At 37.9% G+C, this 25,620-nt stretch overlaps 2 protein-coding genes across 2 annotated transcripts in view; both read left to right on the forward strand.

Annotated features, from left to right (window-relative positions):
* Positions 1 to 669: 669 nt before the first annotated feature.
* TBPL2 (TATA-box binding protein like 2) lies at positions 670 to 21,997 on the forward strand. The gene is made up of 7 exons (XM_006920156.1): positions 670 to 767; positions 2,724 to 3,178; positions 3,843 to 3,930; positions 5,537 to 5,628; positions 9,055 to 9,222; positions 13,017 to 13,111; positions 21,752 to 21,997. Exons 1-7 carry the CDS (start codon positions 714 to 716, stop codon positions 21,826 to 21,828), a joined length of 1,029 nt encoding a protein of 342 aa, XP_006920218.1. The 5' UTR covers positions 670 to 713; the 3' UTR covers positions 21,829 to 21,997.
* A 1,706-nt stretch (positions 21,998 to 23,703) lies between these two features.
* The window catches only part of ATG14 (autophagy related 14), a 35,671-nt gene continuing 33,754 nt past the window's right edge, over positions 23,704 to 25,620 (forward strand). Inside the window, exon 1 of the mRNA XM_006920157.3 lies at positions 23,704 to 23,967. Coding sequence (XP_006920219.1) covers positions 23,747 to 23,967 — 221 coding nt within the window. The 5' untranslated portion in view covers positions 23,704 to 23,746. The remainder of the gene's footprint in view (positions 23,968 to 25,620) is intronic.

Below are 25,620 nucleotides of genomic sequence, written 5' to 3' on the forward strand. Positions count from 1 at the left end.
ACTGTACAGCAACACATTCTTTTCTATGTGGCTTTAGACTAAAGTCTCTGTGATTGGAGAAAAATCACCCTAATTTGAAGGTGAGAAGTAATCATAGCATAAAAGTACTACATCTGATTAGGTGCCTCCCATTCCACTCGCTCTGCTCAAAAGTAAAAGAAAAAGAAAAGAAAAAAGTAAGAGAAAAATCCTTCATTTTCTCACTGTCCAACCCATCCACTTTTCACGCTACGAACACCGAGATCTCTTCTCCAGGAGGCAAGGACAGCATCTGCAGGTAGAGAAGGAAATCTCCAGATATGCAAGCGGAGTTTCTTCTCAGCTGTGGGCAGAGTGCAGTGATGGCACCCGGGAGAGGAGGCTCTTCATCTCCAGCCACCCCACCCCCCACTCCCATTCCTCTTTCTCTTCCTAGTGACCTGTTCTGCAACTCCCTCCCTGGCTCATTAATTCACCCGCGCGCGGTCTGCAGGAACTTGGACTGGGAGGAAGCTGAGTTCCCGCCCATCCACGCGGAGGCCACGGACCCTTCCTGCTCCCCCCACCCCCACCCCAGACCCCCGGGCCCCGCCTCGCCGCGTGCGGCCTCAGGGCTGATAAATGGCCCGAGCGCCTCCGACGCCTAGTCGGACTCTGCTGCAGTTCGGCTCGCCGGGGCGCTTTTCCCACCCCTCATCCATTCCCCCATCCCCCAAGACTGAGACCTCCGGCGCATGGAGGAAGAAGAGACATACCTGGAGCTCTACCTGGACCAGTGCGCCGCCCAGGTGAGCTGGGAGGTTGTCGCACTGTCCCCGAGTCAGGGCTTGCGTCCCTGCTTCATTGCTGAGCGCCAAGTCGTGCGCTGCAAGGGCTTTGCCTTTATCTCATAAAACTCCTAGCGACCCTAAGAAGTGAGCTTGTTTACCCCCATCTTTCGGTTGAAAAGTAGAAGCTGAGAGAGAGACAAAATAATTTGCCCAAGGTTGCCAACCAGAACTCCAACCTGGCTAGTGTGAATTCAAAACGCGAATTGGAGGCACCTGTGGCTTCTTTCAGTCTGTGATTCTTAAGTTTCGAGTTCTTTTGTTTAATTTTAAAAAATTTTTAGAGGCAGATATTTTAGAAAAGAGGACGGAGTCTTCAAAAAAGAAAAGCGAAAGAGCGATTTAAGGGGGCGTGGAGGCGGGGTTAAATAGTAGTAACGCGGAGGTAGAAATAGTGAAGTCCTGCAACGTTTAACATCGTAGAGCCCACACAACTAAGGTTTGGGGGAAGATGAGTTATGGTTCTACAAAAACCGTTTAACAAAAACCTTCAGATATAAGGTCCAGGATGCAGTGAATGCACTAGAAGTACATCCTCTGAGGTGTGTTCCTACAGGTAAACTAGAAAGGAGGCTGTCGAGGTTCCATTGCCACAAAACATCCATCTTCAATATCTTGTTGCCATAGCATTAAATTCCTTGTTGAAGTTTAGTTTCATTAGGTGAGAGCTTTGCCCTCTGCTAATGCCAAAATGGGATTAAGGAGGAGAAGACAATGACTGTTGCAGATTTTGGTGCTTTACTGTAAATTGGCTGATGAGAGTCTTTCCAGCTAGGACAGGAGAGGCCGAGGAAACAATGGAGAGGAATCAGGGCTATTGTCCTCACCTTTCTTTTATTAGGACCAATCTGTAGGTGGAGGTAAGGGAAGGTGGGAGCTAATTACATAATTCAAAATGAAATAAGGTCAAAAATCTTATTTAAAGAGTATGACTGCATTCTTCTCAGTGTTTTCTTCGAACATTTAGTCATCCCTGCCATCTGCTGGACTTGTAGTACAAGAACAATTTAATACGACCTAGCCAGACATTTTATTTAAGATAGCTTTGTAACAGAGAAGTTACAAAGATACTAAGAGGCATTTGTGACTATTCAGTTGTCGGAATAAGATCTTCTAAGGGATGAAGTTATCTTACAAGCAGTGCTCCAAATTTAGAATCTGAGTACAACTGAGTGAAGCAGGTGGTAATACGTGTACCAAGGTAATCGATTTTTTCTGTAAGAAAGACCATGAATTTTACATCAGCTGCTTTCCTCAGTTACACACCTCATTCCCTCAGTTGATGGTAATGGAAGTTGAGCAGCCTTCCCTGGGCTGGAAATACAATACATTGATTTAAACCATTCTTGCCATTTAAATTTCAATAACTTTTTCCTATTGTAAATTCACGAAACTAGCACATTTTCTTATCTCTTCTTTGATGGAAAGAATAACAATTTGAGTCCTTAGTGGAGTCTTGATTAGTGCTCCAGCTGTATCTTAAACTGCCTTTGCTTACTGTTCTTTTATTTAAAATGTGAATTTAAAGCTCTAAAAACTTTAAATCAGTTTATAATCAATTTAAGGAGTACAGTAAACCTGTCCTCTTCAAAGTAACACAGTTTAGATCATGATTGCTCAATTGCATCTGTTACAAAATTGGATTTACAGTGGCAACTGAGTACAGATCTAACTTGTCGGACAAACATTTTGTGAAAAATCCTTTCTCTGCATGTTAAAATATACTTTCCTGTTTCTGTTAAGTGTGCTGTAACATGTAACACTATACTAGAACTTCAGTGATACTTAGTGGACGTCAGCTGTCTTGAATTGCCTCTCATCCTGAACACATTGCCTGCTGGCCATGGTAGTATCGCTTTGATATAAAATGCTGTTGTGTTTGTTGTGTTTTGTTTCTCTGTTTTGGAAATGGCCCAGGATGACATCACCCCACCTGAGATGCCCCTGCTCAGCCCAGTTGTACCTGATGATGTGTACATATCTAATTCATCCAAACCAGAGACTGCGTTTAATTCACATCTTGAAGTAGTCAAAGAAACATCTGGTGATTTCTCATCTGTGGATCTTAGCTTCCTACCAGACGAACTTACCCAAGAAAGTAAAGACCTGACTGTCAGAAGCAAGCATGAAATTGAAGAAAATTGTAAAACTCAAAATCAGCAAAGTAAGCTGCTGTTATCCAGCCAACAAGATGTTACCCTAGGTTTAAACAGTAGCTCTTCATCAAATTCCCATTCACATCTGCACCCCGGTGATGCTAACTCAGTCCAGCCCTCTCCTGAAAAACCAAACTCCTTGCCTCTGGCATCCATAACTCCCATGACACCAATGACCCCTGTTTCAGAATGTTCTGGAATTATGCCTCAACTACAGTGAGTTGTTCTTTTGGTTTTTGTTTGTCTTCAATGGATGATGCTTCTGGGTACACATTTCATATTCCTGAATGTGATGACAGCTAATTTCAGGATAATAGTAAAAAAAAGAATTTCAGATTTTACTTTTGTTTATCAGTTCTTAACAGATTGTGGCGTTAGACAGTTTGGTTATCTGTAAAAGGAAGCACTAATTCTTGATCTCTTAAGTAGAGTTTAAGAGTATATACATTCTTGAAAGATTGTATTGTTTATACTAAAGCACTGGAGTTGCTGCAAATTGTGGCTGGAGTTGGATAAACCCAAAGAATATAAAGATGTAAAATTGAATTTGATTTGCAAATTGATTTGGAATTATGCTATTTTAAGGCATAGTTTTCTTTTCCTTTCTTTCTTTTTTTTAAAAATTATTTAAGGCATAGTTTTGAAAAAGATTTAGAACTTAATTTTAGTCAGCTTTTCCTAAAATTTCATGACCACCTATTTTAGTACTTCACTTTGGGATTTTTATATTTTATTAGGGACCATGTTTTATGTATTTCACATTTAGAATAATTATCACCCTAGGAAGTCACATATACAACCTAGGAAATGAGGAAGTTAGTGTTTTAATTCTTTACCTTTTATATCTGGTGTAATTTTCTAAGTTGACTTATGTCTTTAGAAATATAGTTTCCACTGCAAACCTGGCCTGTAAATTGGATCTAAAGAAAATAGCTTTGCATGCAAAAAATGCGGAATATAATCCAAAGGTAAGATTTCTCAGTATTTCAACAATTAGCTTCTATTTCAATTAACTTTCCTTCATATGATCATGATATTGATTCATTCCTTTGTTTTTATTTTAAAAAAAGAAGAAATATGTGAAAAAGCATTTGGCAACTCAAAAGGTTAATTGCCCCATTCTGTTTTGAAGTTCTAAAAAAATAATCTCATTCTCTATGTTGAATAAAGCAGTGATTGAGCAGTTCCTAAAAGTTAAGACCCTTGTCTTTTCATCAAAAAATTTTTTCAGTATGACTTTTCAGCCTGACTATGGGGATGCTCACTTTCTTAAAATGCCATTATATTTCTGGAAATAATTTTTTCTAAATGTCCCACCTAGCCAGCACTTGTGTATTTTTCCAGTTACAAGTTCTCTTTTTTGAGAAAGCTAAATCATTTAAAGTGTGAAGTTCAAGCTTCTGCTTACTAATGTAAGATTCACGGATTTTTTTTTTCCTGTCAAAGGTTAATAAAATCTTCCTTGGGTCCTGCCAAAGCCAGGCATCCCATTTCAGTGGCCTATTTACCTCGGAAGTGGATTTGTTAATTCAATCAACATTCAATGATTTGGCAGGCCCTGCAGTTAGGAGTACAAAGATGAGTAAGACCTAGTCTCTACTGGGAGAAAGTTCCCTGTCTTGGGTGGTGGAGGATTTATGGAGTTAGATGCAAAAGACCATATTAGTAGGAACCCAGAGGATCTTGCCAATATCAACTATTTATGGATTAAGTATTTATTTTTGCTGTTGTGGGAGTGTTGTTGCTGACATCTAAATTCAAATGTTACCTGAATGTTAGGCAAATACAACATAGCTTTCCTTTTTATATTTCGTATAGCAGTCTATGATGATGGAAACAATGAGATTCTCTGGCTGCTGCAATGATTGACCACAGTACAGAGCAATCGGCATTTTAAGCGTATTTTATTCTGCACCATCCTCAGCTCTTCCTTCATTTTATTTCAGTGCATGTGACCTGTCTGAACTTGGACTTGACAGCCAAGGAAATCCTGTCTTGGCACTTAAGCTGCCGAGAGCGTTTGACAAAATGAATACCGCATGAGAGGACCTTTTAGTAAACACCTGGCAATCAGTAGTAGGACTTGATCAACTCTGTAGTTCTGAGTCAGGGTCCTTTCACTATCTGCCAGCACTTCAAATCTGAAATTGTTAGTCCCACCTTTGTCCTGTTGAGTAGCTCTGACACATAGAGCTTATAGTCTTGAATAGTGTTTCCTTCCCAGCTTAAGGGCTGGTGGTGCACTAATTGGGGATAATAATGGACTTACCTGAGTCCTGTCATGAGGATAAATTAGATAAAACCCACAAAGCTCTTAGAATAGGGCCTGAAACATAAGAGGCACTCAAATTTTAGCTTTACTGTTGTTCTTACCTGTCTTTTCTAAGTACATTGTAGAATCACAACCATTTTTGTTAGTTAATCTTAATGTGAGGAGAACAGACCCAGACATTTCTTAGTTTTCCCATCAAATCTCAGTTTATTCAAGTCTGTTTTCATGTTCAGCTCAGCTTTTCAAATGGAATAGTGTTAACTCTAGCAGAGGCTAATTGTCCTTTTGGCTTCTATGTATAGAGGTTTGCTGCTGTCATAATGAGGATCCGAGAGCCCAGGACAACAGCCCTCATATTTAGTTCTGGGAAAATGGTCTGCACAGGAGCCAAAAGGTATGAAGAACGACCCTTACCCCCCCAACCCCTACCAGACAAAGAATTAAGTATACAAAACAGGGAAGGGGATAGAATTAATGTTCTAAAACACATAGTAGATGCGAAATACTTTGCTGAAGTCACGAAGTGCCAATTTTGGATTAAAAACATTTCATTAATGTTCTAAAACACATAGTAGATGCAAAATACTTTGCTGAAGAGTTAAAGTCACGAAGTGCCAATTTTGGATTAAAAACATTTGGCCTCATACTACTGAATTATATCTCACTTTACAGCCCTCCCCCCGCCACCTCCTGTTAAACCAAAGGGGCTTCACTAGGCTGTTACCACTTGTTTTTAAGGTGCATTAAAAAGAAAATAAGCAGCACTAGTGATAAAGCCTGTTATAAACCCAGGGAAGGAGTTCTTGTGTATTTCCCTCATTGCTGATAAATGGATAGAACTTTTTTAAGGAGGGAAATTAGATATTTCTTGGCCATTAGCTTGAGCATTAGCTCAGAAAGCATCTCTTAAAAGGCTCCTCTTTCCTGGATCTCATGCAGCGGAAGCCCTGTGCTGTACTGATGTAGATCCTTTCAGCATAAAACTAGTGGAGGAGCTGCTCTTCTAAGTGTTAAAAATGAGTAGCAAATTGTTCTTCTGAAAGGCTGTGCCAATTTTCCCTTGTTCTAGAGAGGTATTGAGTGTCCGTTTTCTCCAATGAACATTAGGTGTTAATATTTTTTGTACTTGTCAAATTAATTTGGCAAAAAGGTTATCTTGTTTTCACATTTCTTTAATTTACTAGTGAGACTAATTTTTCATAAGCATATAAACTGCCTGTTGTGTCTTTTGCCCAATAGTCTATGAAGATGTTTCTCTTTTGGTATTTAAGTATTTTCATTATTTTATACTGTAAATACTTTTTCCCAGATTAATGTTAATGGTTTTTTATCACGTGGAGGTTTTTTTACACAATTTAAATTTTTTTGTGTATAGTCACTCTATTCGATTTTTTAAAAAAATAGTTTCAGTGTTAGGTTTCATGCTTAGGATGGCATTCCTCATGCACAACATTATGTAAATATAGACCTCCATATATTTTTCTAGCCTTTTTCAGGTCTGCTTTGTATTAAGTGAAGTTGATGTTTTGATTCCTCTAGAGCTTTCTCTAGATGATGGAAATGTTCTATATCTATTTTGTCCAATAGCACCTAGTCACATATAGCTTTTGAACAGTTAAAATATAGCTGATACAATAGAGGAATTGAATTTTTTAATTTAATTTTAATTAATATGAATTTAAATAGCCATGTGTGGCCAGTGGCCACCATATTGGGCAGAGCCAGTCTTAGAATTTTATTTAAATGTGAAATAATTTTTTAAAAATGTCCAGTCAGTGCTTCAATACATTTGTTGAATCCATTCTTACTGAAATTTCTCCCCACTTGTTTTTACAAGTTAAGTTTTTTACATTTGTGTAAGTTTTGGGGCCTCTCTTCTGTTGATTCACATGTGTATCCCTTGACTTAGAAATCTCCATCATTATGTCGTTATTGAACAACTCTGCGAGATATCTTCAAGGACATTCATTTCAGCGTTGTTTAAAACGAGAGCAACGAATTAATAATCTAGTAATAGAGTTTTGATTAGATCATAAAATTGTATTTAGCCATTCAAATACATACATGTATATTGAGTTGGAAGGATGGTCATATCGTGTTAAGTTGGAGAGGGAGCAGGCAACTAAATGGTAAGTTTATTATCCAACGTTTACTTTAAAATATGCTCATATTACACACACACTGATGAGTATCTTTCCCTCTCTGAATTCATTTGGTTCCTAACCAGAAGATAGCGAAAGCTTGGGTAGTGAGTTCAGGGAATGAGATACTGTTACCCAAATCTATCTGGTTCTTGAGTTTCGAATAGAGAGTTGTGAACGTTTGGTTAGTGTAAGATACCAGAATTATCTCCACAAATTTATCCAAACCTGTTCTCTTTAGTTGTTAAAACCAGACTTTACAGAGTGGGAAACACCTGTGTTTGTGTAGGAAAAGTGCAGAAGGGTCAAATTTATCAGCGTTTTTTACCACTGGTGATGACATTTCAAGGTTCTTAATTTATTTTCTAATGTTTGTACAAGAATATGTATCTAGACTTCTAACTGCAGTTGTTTGGGAATTTCTATGTGATGTTCGCAGCTAACCTCCCAAGAACCTACAAGGCTATGCAAACTCTTGAAATTTAACCTTATAAACATATGGGAGATATAATGTGTCAATTAAGCTAATATAGTTTTTTAAAATGAAAGCAGTTTATTTCTCTGCTAACTTGGGGACATGGCCTTGCTAGGGACATTTCAGGAATTAGAAGTGGGTGGGAAGAATCCAAGTGAAGTGAGGTGAAGTGTGTGAAGGAATTAATACAGTTATGAGGGGCCAGTGCTGAGAAGGATCTAGACAGGCAAGAGAATGGAATACTTCCTTTGGTCCAGCAAACAAGTTCCATCTGGCTTTTCTTTCAGGTGCTTCTGATTGTCAGCTTCACCCACCAGGTGTTGCCCCTGTTTGGCAACCCCTACTCCTTAGTGTTTTGTTTGGGCAGTCACCATTGAAGAGTACCTAATGAAAAATAAAGCCTCAAATCTCAGGAGTTCACATAGGGTTGGAGTAGAACAAACACTTAGAGGAACACAGTCACAAAGTTAGATGAATTTATTTCTTTGTCATATTGCATATGAGTTAAATGACAATTGTGTAAGAAAGCCTGAGCAAAATTGAGCAGGTTTTGAGGTATTCATGTTTTTTAACATAAATTTGTCCCATAAAGGCCCAAGTCCTGACATCATGTCTGTGCTATTCGATTGGCTCATAACTTCAATATGCAATGTGTCCTTATTTTTGTTGCCATTGTTCCCATCTAAATGGCACATACCTATAGACCAGATAGATGGTTCTAAAACTTTAGTGAGCATCACAATCACTGGAGGGTTTGTTAAAACACAGATTGCTGGGCCTCATCTTCAGAGTGTCTGCTTATCTGAGATGGAGGCTGATCTCTGCATTTCTAACGTTCTCAGGTGGTGATGCTGCTGCTGGTCTGAGGACACACTTTAATAACCAGTGGAGTAGTTAATTTTATCTAATAGCACTTAAAACAAGTAAAAGAAAAAGGTGTTTTATATGTAGTAGATGATAAATTAAGACAAAAATCTGTTTATGATCCAGTTCAACAACTGTTCATTGTACCATACCTTTTTACTAGGAGCTAGGGACAAAAGTAGGGGACGTAGGTCCTCCTCCAAGTCTACTGGTTGGTAGTATATATTGAAAGATAAACATGGTACAAAGGGTAGAAATACAGTCAAACATGTGAATACAGCCCAACTCATATGGAGGGCATGGTGATTAGATGTCTTTAAACACATTTGCCCCTCCCCAGCGAAGAGCAGTCTCGACTCGCAGCGAGAAAGTACGCTCGTGTGGTGCAGAAGCTTGGGTTCCCTGCCAGATTCCTCGATTTTAAAATTCAGAACATGGTTGGAAGCTGTGATGTGAGATTTTCCATCAGGCTGGAAGGTTTGGTGCTAACCCATCAGCAGTTTAGTAGGTATGGTCGTTATATAACTTTGAGTTTACCGAGATGTTAAAGTTGTATGTATTATGGGCTGCTTAGATAATGTATCTTTTAGAGAAAGTGTAATTTTTTGGTAAAGGCACAATAGGTGATGGGGTTAAGATGCTATGCCTAAGTCCTCATTGGTTACTATATATGTCCAATCTTTTGAAATGGTGGTTCTCAAAATTATAGTATATAGTAATCACTTGGACAGTTTATTAAAACACATTCTTGCCTGGGCTGCAAGATTTTGCTTGAATTTGCAGTTCTAACATGCTCACGGATGATGCCAATGCTGCTGGCCAGTGGCCCACACATTGAGACCCACTGATGTCTAGATTTCTTAAAACAGCACACCTGACTTGGAGATGATAGCCACGAAGGGAAGAAAAGGGATGTGCAACGGAGTAGGCAAGTCGGAAGGGGCTAACAGCTAGTGAGGGAAGAAAGGGTTGGGAGAAGATGAAAAAAAGAATGGCCATAGCACATTCTATGAAGGTAATCTTATCTAGTTTTTGTCCTCTTTGAAGATTTTCTTTAGTGTACTCATATTCCTAGGCAAGTATCTCTAGCCTGCCTGGCTTCTTCAAATGTAGCTTCCCTTATCAATAGCAAATGTTCCCCCTCCCATTTTCCTAGGCAAGTATCTCTAGCCTGCCTGGCTTCCCTTATCAATAGCAAATGTTCCCCCTCCCACAGCTGCATTGGTGCTTTCCCCATCCATCTCAGGCCCTGGAGAACAGTGATGGAGGTTGACCGATCAACACCAAATCCCACCACTGCTTGGGCCATATTCTTGGGCCAAGGCACTTGAACTGCCTTAGAACCCACAGATGTTCTTAAATTCTCTTGATCTAGCTTGAACTTAAGTCCTTTCACTCCAACATTTTCCTTCTCTTTGCCTTTGAGTACTCATTCTGTTTAATAAAGCAGATAGGGATCATATAATTGTGCTTTCTCTAACATTTGTTAACTTTCCTTTGAGACGTGATCTGAACAGAAGTTAACAATTGCTTTGTTTCTTCCTTTAAAAAATTTTTAGTTCATTCTGAGATTTATTTTTATGATATTCTTCAGGCAATGTTTATTTTTCCCTTGGTTGTATTTTCTTTTCCTCTGCATCAATTTTTTTCAGCATTTGCTTCTTGAGTGCCCATGATGTACTCACTGAGTTCGCTGGGAAGCCCCTCATGCAAGACATATTGCCTCTTTAAGTATCTTTTTCTTTCTTCAGTTTGGGTTACTTTGTAGATACATAGTAAAACCTTCATTTTTAAGAGTCTCTCAGCAAATGAGCCAGCTTATTTATCTTCCAGATTCTCAACCATGGGCCTTAGTCTCTTCCTCTGAACCAACTTTTCCTGAACATATGAAAGATCTCTGCTTGAATTAGAAGGTACATGATTATATTAGACTTGTATTCCTCTTTCTGGCCATTTAGGACTCTAAGAGGTGTGTGATCCCTCCCAAGTTTCATTTTTGTCCACCAACATTGCAGATCAGATTTAAATCTAGAGTAAGAGTGCCCTTTGTGACTACTTCTACCTTCTGAAAGATAAAATTGCCAGTAGGGCAAAAAGAGAACGCATCAGATGCACTGCTTTTAGCCACTTGGAGTGGGCCCATCACTCTTCTATCTTCCTTCTGAGCCAGCTTTATGATTTCATCCATCTTTTAATTAGGCAAGGAAGCTTGCTTTGTATTCACACAACTATCTCATTCTTGTCTCATTCTTGCTTCCCCCAAATGCTCTCCATCCAGCTTCCATCCTTAAGTTATGGATTACAACTCCAGTGTGAGTATTCATGACATTGGGGCACTAAAACTCCTCTTTTTCAGCAGGTTTTATCTTTAAAATGAGGCCTCCCTGTAATTGCCTGTAGCCTTGTAGGGAGCAATGGCATACATCAGTTATAATTATCAGATCAAATTTGCCTTATGTTAAAACTCAAGGTCATTTGATTTCCCAGGTTCTACAAATTTGTGTTTATTAGCATCTAATAATATAAATATCAGCATCAGATAATACAAATATCATCCTTGATACCGAGTACGTTCTCTGTCAATCTTCCTATGCTTTAATTTTTTTCACTTTTCTCTGAGCATTTTTCTCTTTTCCCTTCAATTTAAAGTCAAAGATATCCTGATAATAAATATTTCTTAAAAGAGTAAAATCTAGGTGGCTACTGTGTAACAAATACTGCACTGACAGTGACAATCAGTAGAGCCATAGTCCCTTGCCCTAATGGCATTCACTGTCTGAAAGAGAAGGCACACAAGCTAAAGATAATAATGAAACATGGTGACAGTGAAGGTGAACACCCTTTGAAGTGCTCTAGTACCATCAAGTGGGATACTTAACATCATTGAGGAGGTGTGGAGATCAATAAGACTTCTTAAAGGAAGTGCCATTCAAGCTGAGACTTGAACAATGAGTCAATTTAGGGTTGGCCAAGAGATCGGCAGCTGTTTGTTATTCTCAATCCTCATAAAGTATTCTCCATCCCTAACCAAAACCTCTTTCTCTTTTCTGCCTGAACCTTCTTTTGAAATGAGGCAGAGGATAAATGAAGTAAATTATTAATCAAGAGACTATTATGCTCGCACCTTAAAATCATGGTTCTGAAAGCCAAATACAGTTCATCATTATTTACATACTTTTGTTTTCTTTTTTCCTTTGTAGAGTCCTAAGATTCAGATGGAAAATCAAATAGGAACATTTTTTCTGTACCCCAGCCTTCACTTTCTTGGCTCAAGTTCCTAAGGGATTTTCCAATGCTCTAGCTGGTCTTATTGTCTCCCCGATGTTGGGAAGTGGTTTTCTGCAATGGAATGATGTTGCAAGAGGACAAGTCCACTCATTGCAACCTCCATATATTTCAGAAGGGTGGCCACTATGATGCCTCTCTGGTGCCAACAAGAGGTTTTACATCTGCTGTTATATGGGTCTTATCATTGCAGAATGGAATGGAGTTTCGCATGTCATCTGGATTCACCCTTTAAATGCAAAGATTCACGTGTATTATAGTGTTCTATTTCTTGGTTTTCTTTTTCTTATATCTGTTCTCCATTAGCCATTGTTCTGAGAATAGTTTTATCAGCTTCCTCTTACTTCTCGACTTGTTTTGTAGGTTTCTCGAGCTTTTCTAAGTGCTCTCTCTTCTCTATGCTAAAGTATGGAGAAGCAGTTCTTAGCCCTATCCTTTGCTCCATGGAGAAGCCAGCTTACATGTAGTTGTAAATAGGAATGAGTTAGTATGTATGAGAACATATTTAAAAATCCTGAATTTTTAAAACTTGAGATAGTTTGGTTTTCTTTCTTTATAGAGTACCTGTCCAAAGACAAACAATGGTCTAGACCATTTTTTAGGTTTTATCTGCTAAAAATGTTAACTTTAGCAGTTTATAAATGCCTACAAAATATGCTCACTATTGGGGGAACTTGGAAAATTTAGAAAACGTGTTTATATATTGGCAGACTTTTCTTGGAAAGATAGAGAACGCTTAACCAACAAGATCTTAATACATTAAACCTGATGCCCTAAGTTACTTTAATTTCTAACGGCTTAAGATGACTTACACTTGAAAAAAATATTATGACCAAAAATTAATTCTGTTCTTGACTGCTACAGGAAATTACCTAGGACACTCAAGACTAATTTTATCAAGATGGCTGAAGGGTTTTTGGCAAAATAGCTTTTTAAAACTGCTTTAATATGCAACTCAAATATGGAAAAGTAGTTGAATAGTGCCATTTTTAACTTTTTTCTGTTGTATTTTAACAGTTACGAACCTGAACTGTTTCCTGGCCTTATATATAGAATGGTAAAACCACGAATTGTTTTGCTTATCTTTGTATCAGGAAAAGTTGTGTTGACAGGTAAGTTCTAAAATTATTTTCTGACTTTCATAAAATTCATTAGCTATGTATGTGCTTTGCTTTTCCTTTTAAACAGCTTATGAAGCAATTCTTGCTATTACGAAAAATAGGAATTCACGAAAAATAGGAATATATCATTGGTTCCAAATAGAATTCACGAAAAATAGAAATATATCATTGGTTCCAAAACCAAAACAATGTATTTTTTTCATGTTTTTATGTCATTTTGATAGGTATATTAATCTTTACATCCTGCTTTTTAATTAACCATTAGAACATGTAGTTTAACTCACTGTTGCAAACTCTTCGTGAAAGCTTTTAACAGCTGCACAATGTTCTAACAGAGGGGTCAGCAAATCTTTTTCTGTAAAGGGCCAAATACTAAATATTTCAGGCTTTGCAGACCATTGAGTCTCTGTCACCACAACTGAACTCTCCCATTGTAGTGCCTCAGTAGCTATAGGCATTACATAAAGAAAAAGCCTCTGGTAAGTGAATTTAATGTAATTCCTATAACTTACATTTGTCATGTAATATTCTTTTTAATTTTCCTCCAGCCATTTAAAACATAAAAATTAGTCTCAGCTCACAAACTATGCCTCAACAGGCAGCAAACTAGAGTTAGCCAGCAGGCCTAAGTTTCCTGACCTCTGTTCTAACATGTTATTGTATCAAACTTATTCTCCTATTGTCAGGTGTTTAAATGTTCCTTCTTTGCTGCTTATAAATGGCACAAACAATTGGCTATTTTTATGTGTAGAGAATTACTTTATTTTTGTGGATAGAACTTTTGTTTAAGGATATGGCTATTTTTAAGAATTCTAAGATTCTAAGTACCAATTACTTAGGAATTGTTTAGGAAGGGATATATAGCACTGTTCTCCTATAGGAGATTTTTTAAGTTCTTGAGGCAAAAGATTGAGACACTTTTTTCCCATATCTTTCTACTGAAGTTTGATATTTTTGTCTGACTTTTTACTCTGCCAGAATTAATGCCAAGTTTATATGGCATGAGCCAAATTGATCTCTGTGCCCCGTCCCTAAATGGCTAGCAAGCCATCTGAATACTACGTATTTTTTTCCTCCTTATTAATTTGTGATGACTCCTTTTGACTTTTATTTTTATATATGAGTCTGTTCACCTTTGCTCCAGATATATACTATAATAATTCTACTGTATTTATACTATGCTATAAATGTGCTTTAATTCTAGTAGACTCTATATCTGATAGAGCTGGTTCTCTCTCATTGCTTCTCTTTTTGTGTTTCTTACCTCCTCTTGAATATTCTTCCAAGTAAACTAGAATTTTATAAAATCTTGCCTCATCTAAAAAAAAAAATTGAGATTTTTGCATTATCTGAATTAATTTCAGAAAAATCGATAGTTATCACTCAACATCCAGCAATGTGGAATGTCTGTTCTTAAGGCTTTATAATTCTCAGTACAGTTTTGTAGTGTGCTTTTCTCTAAGAAATAAAAAATGTGTCTTTGAAGTGGAAGAAGACTTTGGAATTCAAGAACTTTTTGAATACAGCAAAGCTACAATTCCTCAGATGCCACCAATTTAGAATCTGAAATAATTAAGACCTAGTGGCTGACAAAGTTTATCTCTGTATGTCCTAAATGATGGGGGGAAAGCCTGCCAAGTAAATCGAATAGTATAGATATTGGAGGTCAATATATGCCCTACTTAAGGGAACAAACTTTTCAAGAACTTTGGAAGGATACTTTCATATATGTGCTATGTGTCATTATGAATCGGTTTTATTTAAAGTGAAAATGGCCAGATGTAGGTTAAGTTCCAATTATAGGTACACACAAAAAGTTTCTTTAAATATCCTTAATTCATCCCAACTTTCCCGCTTGCCTCAAATTAAAAGGAAAAATTACTGTCATGAACACATTTGCTAGAAGTTACACATCACAAAAACAAAGGATTGTCAACCTCCAATACTGAAGACCATCCAATACACTTGCCTTAAAATTTGTTAATGTGTTTAGCACATAGAATAGGCAAAGCCAAATTTCTTCATTCTTGCAAGACATAGATTATTACTTCTGTGGAGAAGGAAATGAGATATATTAATTGAAATCCAAATTTCTGCTTAGATTATGAAATAAAAGCCAGTCTGTCTTACTACTGAAATATAGATACTTATCTATTAGGATTTTTCCAGTTTATGTTGCATTGTCTTAAAGTATCTTTACCTAGAAACACATGTTTTAGGTTAAGTTTGCTCTAAACTTAGAGACAAATGCCCCTTATTTCTTAACTTTAGGTACCAAGACCCTTTTCACCTACAAAGGGATTAAAAACTCAAGGCCCTAATTTTGGGTGTATAACTGGGAAAAGGGACTTTTTTTTAGCCCTGCCTCTAGAACCTCAGCTAAGGATGGTCGTGTAGACTGTAGAGTGTCCAGTGGAGTCCTAGAGGCTCACATAGTCTAGTCCAACATGGCAAGACCAAGCACTCTGCAGAGCCATTTGAAAGCAAGTTCCCAGTAAGGGTAAATGATTTTTGCCTAGAAAATGTTGGAGTACTGAAATTGCAAATGCATTTTGAATATGACTGTAGGTGATAATGAATCCAAGTTCTTCCCTAGGTAGGAACTGTAGAAATATTAGAAATAAGTGGCAATTGGCAATTATTGTATCATGCGCCTTTTGCTGAGTCTTTGAAAATAATGTGTCCATGTAAAATTTAAAATTGTTTTACTCTCCTGCGGTGCAAAGCTGTAGCTACCATGTCCAGGGCTACATCTGAATGTTCTATGGTTAAGTGAGCTGAAGACAAACAGGCCCTGCTATTCTACTTTGTCATTGTTCCTGACAGCAAAAAGCAATGAGACCCAGGCTAAGCTTAACACTTTTTCCAGGTCAATGCTGCTTTTCTATGGCTGGTGTGACATCCAGGACCCATGTTTTTTTTCAAACCACTATGAAAGTAACAGTATAGCAGGGTCTGCCAGAATAATATACAATGGACAGCAAATATGTCAACTTTGACTTTGAAGATCAGAGATAATAACAGTTAACGTGTTGGGCATTCTTGTGCCAGGCACTGTGCTAAGGGTTTTTATATAGGATCTAGTTAACTCTGTGAGGTTGTACTTAATATGTTTCCTCACTTGTAAAATAAGGACAATGGAGAGATTAAATAACCTTAACAATGTCAAACAGCTGTATGTGCTGCAGCACAGGTGGGAACTTAAGCAGCCTGGCTCCAGATTCTGCCATCTTCAAGTCCTTGCCTTGCCCCCCAGCTCTCTAGATGTCTGAAAACTCCTGTGTGGTCTTTTGTGCACCATCTCCCTAATCTTTTCAGTTGAAGAAATGATAAATACTCTTAGCAGTGAGAGGCAGCAGATGCGTGGCTAAGAGGATGGACTGTGGAGGCCAACTGTCCAGTTTGAAACCAGGCTTTACCACTTATTGGCTATATGAACTTGGGTGAGTTTAAGTTCCCCACCTTAACTTCCATATTTATGAAATGCAGTTGGCCATAGATGCTATCTGCTAAGTGTTGTGAGGAAACACAAACAGTGCCTGGAATAAAGTAAGCGTGGTGTAAACATTAGCTATTATTATCATCATCTTGGTGAAAGTCTACTCTCCTTGCTTTTTCCCTAGCATTGAAAAAGACTGGAATTTTACTGTGATGATGCCTTGCCTGATGACAGGAATACGACTCCAAAGAGACTTTAGTAAAATGCTTCACATTTACTTTTTTTTCTCCAGCATAATAGACAGAGAAGCTGGGTCTTTGTTACTGAGGGTCACTCTCAATCAGCTAGATGTTAGTGGTCCTCGGCAATGAGTAGGTCAGAGAACATAAAAACGGCAGGACTGATTTATTAGTGAGTGGGCCAGAGAGAGACACAGACTATCCCTGTCAATCGCTACTGGTAATTGTCCACTAATAGCAATTTAGTATATTATGTAAAATGCATACCTTGAGAGGTTTAATGCCTTTTTTTCAATTTGTAAGATTTTCACTTGTGTGCACACAGACATGATATTACTTGAGAAATTAAGATGTGTAGTTATGGCTTGGTATAAGAATAGAATTAGAAAATCCAAGTAGTATTGGAAATTGATATTTGGACTGGCTAAAGGATAGGGATAAGCTTACAAACCTAACTGACAGATGATAGATATTTCATAAACTTTGGGTGACTTCCAGGCACACATACTGTTTTAGCTGCTGAGTATATATAAGTGAATATAACACACTCCCCATCTGGCAGTAATTATACTGGCTCTTACAGAACCAAATGACGAGATGTGTGTACTTGGACCAACCATCCCAACATCCCTAACCTGAAGTATATTCTTGTAGAGCGATAAAAACAGCTTAGAATTTGTAAAATGTAAAGGTTTACAAAGGACTTCTTACAAACCTTTACTCAACCCTTTATAACAACCCTCTGAGAAAGGTGATTGTCCTTATTTTATAGGTAAGAAAACTAAAATTCATAAGGTAAACAATTTGCCTGTGATTTCAAAACTAGTTAGTGGTAGAGCTGGCATTTGAGCTCATATCATTTGACCTCAAAGCCAGTTCTTTCTCCAGTGCACCAGCCATAGAATTTCCACCAGGCTTAGGAATAGTATTTATCCCCATCCAGACCATTAAAACCTGAAGGAGAGGACTGGTAAGTCTTGCTTAAAAGGCAAGTGTCATCTAATTGGAGTCTGGTATTACAAATTGGGATGTTTGATTATTGATTATTAATGAGCATGGAGCCAATTTATGTTCCCTTAAAGGTTTTTTGTTGTTTACATATGTTTTAAAATTTATTTTTCAATTATAGTTGACCTACAATATTACATTAATTTCTAGTGTATAACATAGTGATTAGACATTTGTATACCTTACAAAGTGATCACCATGATAAATCTAGTACCCATCTGGCATTATACATAGTAGTTATTACAGTATTATTGACTATATTCCCTATGTTGTACTTCACATCCCAGTGACTATTTTTATAACTGGCACTTTGTACTTCTTAATCTCTTTCACCTTTTTTGCCCATCTTTTAACCCCCTCTGATCTGGCAACCATTAATTTGTTCTTTATATCATGAGTTTGTTTCTGTTCATTTATATTGTTTTTTTTAGATTCCACTTATAAGTGAAATCATATGGTATTTACTTTTCTGTCTGACTTAGTGTGATACCCTCTAGGTCCATCCATGTTGTTAGAAATGGCAAGATTTCATTCTTTTTATGGCTGAGTAATATTTCATTCTACATGTATATCACATCTTTATCTGTTCATCTGTTGATGGACACTTAGGTTGTTTCCATATCTTTGCTATTATAAATAATGCTGCAATGAACGTAGGGATGCATATATCTTTTTGGATTAGTGTTTTGGATTTCTTCAGATAAATACTCAGTGAAATTGCTGGGTCATACAGTAGTTTGTTTGTTTCTTTGTTTTTGGAACCTCCATACTGTTTTCCATAATGGCTGCACCAATTTACAATCCCACCAACAGTATACTAGGGTTCTCTTTTCTCCACACCTTTGCCAACAGTTGTTTGTTGATTTGATAATAGCCATTCTGACATGTGTGAGGTGATATCTCATTGTGGTTTTGACTTGAATTTCCCTTATGGTTAGTAATGTTGATCATCTTTTCATGTGTCTGTTGGCCATGTATCTGTCCAGTTTTTCCAGTATCATTTATTGAAGAGATTGTCTTTACCTCATTGTGTAGTCTTGCCTTCTTCGTTGTAGATTAATTGACCGTATAGGCATGAGTTTATTTCTGGGCTCTCTGTTCTGTTCCATTAATCTATGTGTCTGTTTTTACACAGTCCATGCTGTTTTAATTACTATAGTCTTGTAGCATAATTTGATATCAGATAGTGTGATACTGCCAACTTTGTTCTTCTTAATATTACTTTGGCTATTTAGGGTCTTTTGTGGTTCCACATAAGCTTTAAGATTATTTGTTCTAGTTCTGCGAAAAATGCCATTGGTATTTTGTTAGGGATTGCATCCAATCTGTCAATTGCTTTGGGTTCCCTTAACATTTTGATGCCAATATTTCCATGAGGAAACATTTGACTAAATTGACTAAGTCCCCTCATTTTAACACCCAGCTACAGATCCTGACACTGTTGGTTTGAAGACTTTAGATGTAAAGAAAGGAACACTGGCTACATGAGGTCTTCTCCCATTGCTGCTACTCATGATTCAGGGGAACTGTAACTTCTTGGGCCTTAGTTTTCCCACATGTAAAGAAATTGTACTAGATAATCTCCCTAAAGCCCTTTGTGTCTAGAATTTTCCTATGATTTAAAATAATCACTCTCAGTGCCCTGTCCCTCCTGGGCAATGGGTGTTTTCTACTCCCCAGGGGATGCCAGCATGTTATATTCCTTGGGCTTGAATACAGTACTTTTAGGTATGATTTTTTTTTAAAGTGCTGTGATAAAACTGAAGTACATAGTTACCCAAAATGCTGGACTTCAATCCTCTGTTACTCAATGAAATGTAAAAAGAATGTTGGCTTTAGGTCTTTTTGGGGGGTAGGGAGTGGGAATGTGTTTGCTGTACGTATTGCACTGTCTCCTAACAAGAAGGCTGTTCTATTCAAATGTATTCAGCAGCCATAAAAGTCCATCAAACTAGAGGCATTGAGTTTTCATTGCACTGGTGTTTTACTTCCTGCCTCAACTCATTGGTTTCTACAAAACCATTCTCTTTAAAAACTAAAATTTAAGTGCCATAACTAAAATCTGCTGAGACTTCAGGGGTTTCTCCTATCCCAAATGTACCAAGTGTCTTTTATTTGTGCCATTAACACCCCCTCCATTTCACCCCACATCTTTGAGGGTGGAGACTCACAGATGGTAAACTCCTTGGCAATGAGTAAGTAACTTTTTGCCCTTATCTCTCGAGACTTTGAATCTCATAAAGACTTCATCTTTGATTCTTTAAAAACATTTTTAAGTTATCGAAGTAGGATTCACATAACATAAACATCTTAAAGTGATTAATTCACAAACATTGGTACATTTAAAATGTTCTACAACCACCACCTCAGTCTAGTTCCAAAAGATTTCCATTATTCCAAAATAAAATCCTGTATGATTAAGCAGTTTCTCCCCATTCCTCCCTCTTGCTAGCCCCTGGCAACTATCAATCTGCATTCTGTCTCTCTGGATTTATCTGTTTTGGTCACTTCATATAAATGGAATCATACAATATGTGACCTTTTGTATCTGGCTGCTTTCACTTAGTTTTTGAGTTTCATCTGCATTGTAGCCTATATCCGTACTTAATTCTTTTTTATGGCTGAATAATATTCTATTGTATGTATATATCACAGTTCGTTTATCCACTCATCTGTTGATGTACACTCAGGTTGTTTCCTTTTTTGGCTATTATGAATGATGTTGAATGAACATGTGTCTACCTGTGTGTTATTTGAGTACCTGTTTTCAATCTTCAGGGATATATACCCAGGAGTGGAATTACCAGGTCATGTTGTAAATAGTATTTTAACTTTTTTGAGGAACTGCCAAACTGTTTTCTATAGTGGCTGACCATTTTATATTCCCATCAGCAATGTATAAGGGTTCCAATTTCTCCATATCCTTATCAACATTTGCTATTTTCCATTTTTTAAATTATAGCTTATCTTCAGTTCTTAATCATTTCTACCAGCTTCTCAAATCTGGTGATATTCCTTTTGGTACTCCTTGTGATTAGTCCTGTAGTTAAACCAGATAGCCGCTTCTCCGAGGTTATTTCTGCTCTCTTTCTGAGCCTTCCTCTGAACTTTATAGTTCTCAAAGAAGTCTTTATCAGCTTAACCTATTTGCCATTCCTCTTCATGCTAACAGTTGTATTCTTTTCATTAAACTCCTTGCTTCTTTCCCACAATAAAATCAGATAATAATTTCCTAATTAGCTGATAGCTCCGTATAAACATAAGTAATACCAGGCTATAACTCTTAGCACAATGTGCCTACATAGCTTTGAAGGTGGAAGTAGTTAGAGGTGGTTGGTGGTGGTGAGACATGATATCTCTCAAGGGCAGCGACTATGTCTAATTCATGTTTTTAACCCTTTAACTCCTAGAGTGGTTTATTATAAGTAAAGGTCTCTTGAAAGTTAAGACTCTTAAGGGGGACAGTGGTACAGTTTTCCCTCTAATAATCCCTTCTCATAAACTGAAATTTAAAACTTTAGTTCCAGTTTCTCTGTTAACATTAGGGAATCAAGATGTTAACTACAGATGAGTGGATCAAAGGAAGTTCTTCTCGTTGGTAGCTAAGTGCCCACAAGTGCTGATGAAGGTCATGTTCTGGGGTCATGTTTGTTGCATGCTTAAAGATAATATTCCATATTTCATACTGAGCCCTTTGTAGCTAAAAATGATCTGATACGCCCACATCGTAGTACTAGAAAACTCTGCTCTAGGGTTTGTGTGTATTTATGGAAATGTGGATGTAGTCACAATATTCTTTTCTTTACCAAGAATAAATTTTACTTCTCAGGTACACCTGAAGAGATGTCACATTAAAAGTAATTAGAGATGACAGTGAAATTTGCCTTAAAAAATTTTGGTTATGTTTTTATATTAAAGATTTTATAAACTTGGATTTCTTTACAGGTGCCAAAGAACGTTCTGAGATCTACGAAGCATTTGAAAACATCTATCCTATTCTAAAGGGTTTTAAAAAAGCCTGAGATCATTCATCATCTCATAGTATATTGGTTTCTGCATGTGCATAAGCACAACACAGAAACAGCTAGATTTTTCTACCTTTAATTGTAAATAGTCCATGCACATTTTGACTTCTGAGAAGGATGATTCTATGTGAGTGACCATGCCTAAGAAATGAAGAAAACTTCTGATTCAAAATGACTCATGTTATTTTTAAAACTGAACAAATGAAGTTATTTCAAAACTTGAGAGATTTAGGGCCTTGCTAGAGAGATTTTGCACCATCATTAAAATTTAATGCTCTGTTCTTGTTAAAGATGTAGTGCATGATGTGTTTTCTCAAAATACATAGCAATATATAGAAATTTGAAATAACTGCACAAAATAGATACTATCTATAATATCTAGCAGGATAGATATTAATGTGTCTATTTTTTGCCTTTTAAAATACTGAGTAGATGATCCTGGCCATTAGATATAAGCACTGTGAAGGATCCTGTCAGAATACAAATGAAATATGAAAGTCTGAAAACTTTAGAAAAATTAAATATCCTTTTGTTTGAAATGATCAGAGAAAATTATTTCTCTCACTTAAAAATGAATCTTAAACATTCAGGAAACATTCAGGTTTAGTATAAGCTCTATTTTGAAACAGCATAGGGATTTTTTGCTTTTTGTGTGCTTTTATAATTCTAAGGGATGGAGAAATGAGTTTAGATTCAAGACCTAATTAGTTTGTAGACTCATCAGCATTTGATGGAGATGTGGAAGTTAACAGGGAGAGATGAGGTTAACATGACTCAAGGCCCCAAGTGGCCAGTGATTTTGTCTTTCATCAAGGCGAGGAAACAGATTTTTGAGGAGGGAGAATTCACTTTCCTACACTTTGAGCTTGTGGTGGCCATGGTAAGTCACTTGATGCTTAGCAGGCAGTTATGAATCTTTGGGTATCGAACAGGGGAAAGAAGTCCCTGCTAGAAAGAATTTAGGGCAGTCATCCATGGACAGCTTATGGAAATAATCCTTGAGAATCACTGCTCTATATAATTTGATCTGTAAGCCCTTTTCTTTTTTCCTTCCGTGGTTTAGAGGCATATTCAAACACTAATTACTCTGATATAATATTCCGACCCACCCAATTTACACCCCCTGCCTCCCGCAAAGAAACTGGGAGTAATCCTATCTAGGTTAAATTCTACCTAGTTCAGATTTTTAGAGCGTGAACCATAGTAAGAGGAGGAATGTTGGCCATGACTTTAAAGTTCTCTTTTCAGAAAGATACTACATTGATTTCCATGTTCAGTAATATGGTCGTTTCCACTTGTTAGCTATTATCAGTAAAGTATATCAGATTACTATTCAACGTATTTGCTTAATAATTCTCATGACGTTGGTTAAGTAGGTAGTGTAATTATGTCTTCTTTCAACAGATGAAAACACAGGCACAGAGAGGTTAGGCATTTGCCCCAAATCACACAGCTATTAAGTTGGTGAGCCAAAATTAAACCTCATTCCAAGACCCAGCCCCCTCACTCAACCTTATTTGATGTAGTTCTAGCCAAATTTTAAAGCATCCATAGCCAAATTTTAAAGCATCCATAGTCAAATTCTCTTATTTTGTTCCCAGTCCGTTTTCCCAGAATCCTTGGGGCATCGTATTACTATTTCTTGCGCAAGGTTGAGGCGTTAACTTGTAGCCTTGGCACGATCCAGCGGATGATGACATTTGTTTGGCTGACTCCCCCCTCTAACATAAGTCTCCCTGCTTTGCGCCCTGCTGCCCCTCAGGTGACAGGAAAAGCAGTAGTGCAGCCAGCACGCCGCCGGCGAGGTTAGCCCGGCTCCCGCCCTCCCAGCACAGCCTCAGTCCCCTCCTCTTCGCCCAGGATGCATCTGGTTGAAAACAAAATCCCACGTGACTGGCTCGGCTCTTAGACTATCATGGCGTCTCCCAGTGGGAAGGGAGCCCGGGCGCCTGAGGCTCCTGGCTGCGGGCCCCGGCCACTCGCCCGGGACCTGGTCGACTCGGTTGACGACGCGGAGGGGTTGTACGTGGCGGTCGAGCGGTGTCCACTGTGCAACACCACCCGCCGGCGGCTGACCTGTGCCAAGTGTGTCCAGAACGGCGATTTCGTCTACTTCGACGGCCGCGACCGTGAGAGGTACGGCGGCTGCCACGGCCCTATTGTTTCTTCCCCTGGAGTCTCCTCTGGCTGGGCGGCTGGAGGCTGGAGCCTAAGGCCTGGGTCCGAACCCGGGAACCCCGCAAGAGAAGGGAGAGAGAGGATAGCTGCTTTGCTCCCAGGGGTCCTAGGGGACAGGATCAGGGGTGGGGCCAGATGAGAGAAGGTTGCTGTTTCCCCTTAACTCACCAGAGAGGAGTTTGACCCCACCGTGCTCCTGAGTACTAGGGAAAACGGATAGATGGTTACTCGAGAAGTCTTCCCCTGTTGCTGCTATAGAGTTGGATTTTTGGCACTTTGCTGTACTCTCATTCAAAGCTCGTTTTAACCTTTTTCTTCGAAAGCACGTTCTTTCTCTAGAGGAGAGACCAGAGGAGAATCAAATAACTGGTTAAGAGGGTTTCTGGTACTGGAAGCTTGTGTCACACAGATGGATCTTGTTAGCAGACAGGCTTACTCTAATGTGTAAATTAAGACTAGCTCGTTGTTCCGCGATTGTTTTGCACGCTAAGGAGTTTGGGGATGTATTTTGGCTTTGTTTTAAATCCAGAAAGCTATAAGTTCAGAGAATTGCATTCAGGAACGTGTTTTGGCCATGTTTTGAAATCAAAGCAGAGCCGCAAGTCTTTGGTTAAGATAATTGAAAAATTAGTATTATCAGCTGAAGGGTCTCTCCCAACTTTTGTTTCAGTAACTTAGTGTCAGTGATAGTATGATAGCTGACTTTTTGAGTGTAAGTTTAGGTATTAATTCATTTACAACAGTCCAATAAGTTATCCCCAACTTATTGCTTAGGAAACTGCATAGTAAGTGCCTTGCCTTAATTCACATAGATAATAAGTGTAGGGACCAGAATTAAAATCCAGGAAGTCTGAATTTATGTACCATGCAGTTAACCGCTGGATCGTGCAACCTCTGTATTTGGAATTTTTTGAGTTCCTAGTAGTCCTCTGATCAGAACAGCTAGTTTCTTTCTCTTTTGAGATTTGCGAAATCTAGTCTTTTTAGTTTATTGTTGTCTCATTGATATACTTGATGACTTTAGAAACTGCTAACAGCTTTAAAAATGAAGCCAGTTTTATTGTAAAAATACTAGTTATGAGATTGAAATGACTAATTGATGGAGTTCTTCAAAGGTTCAGTTCTGGATCCTCTTCTCGCTATATACATTTTCCTACATGCATACTCGTGATTTAAATACCATATATGCTGAAGACTGCCAGACTAATATCTCCTACCCACCTCTCTGGAATCTAGAAAACAGCTACCTGCTCAACATCTATATTTAAATTTTTAATAAGTATCTCCATCTTGACAAACTGAACTTACTATTTTCCATCACAAATATGTTCTTCCCATGTTCATGCCAACCCAGTAAATGGTAATCTTATTCTTCTTTGGTACAGGCCAAAAAACTTCTAGTCTTCCTTCACTCAAAAACTTTCAGTCTTCCTTGACTCCTCTTAATGTCACCCTGTCTAATCCCATCAACAAATTTTATCCATTCTTCAAAAGCTATCATAAATCTGTCTTTCTTACCACTTTGTGGGCTGATCCACCAAAGGATTATTGCTTCTTGAGTCTCTGCTTCCACCTTTGCTCCTTTAAAGTGTTATTTCCATATTGTAAACA

This window comes from Pteropus alecto, unplaced genomic scaffold, assembly GCF_000325575.1.
Source record: "Pteropus alecto unplaced genomic scaffold, ASM32557v1 scaffold86, whole genome shotgun sequence".
Taxonomy (NCBI): Eukaryota; Metazoa; Chordata; class Mammalia; order Chiroptera; family Pteropodidae; genus Pteropus; species Pteropus alecto.

Excerpts from the sequence above, each read along its gene's own strand:
- TBPL2 (XM_006920156.1), top strand. The coding sequence starts at position 714 with ATGGAGGAAGAAGAGACATACCTGGAGCTCTACCTGGACCAGTGCGCC. Across the intron at positions 768-2,723 it reads TGGACCAGTGCGCCGCCCAG|GATGACATCACCCCACCTGA; the intron begins GTGAGCTGGGAG and ends GAAATGGCCCAG. Across the intron at positions 3,931-5,536 it reads ATGCGGAATATAATCCAAAG|AGGTTTGCTGCTGTCATAAT; the intron begins GTAAGATTTCTC and ends TTCTATGTATAG.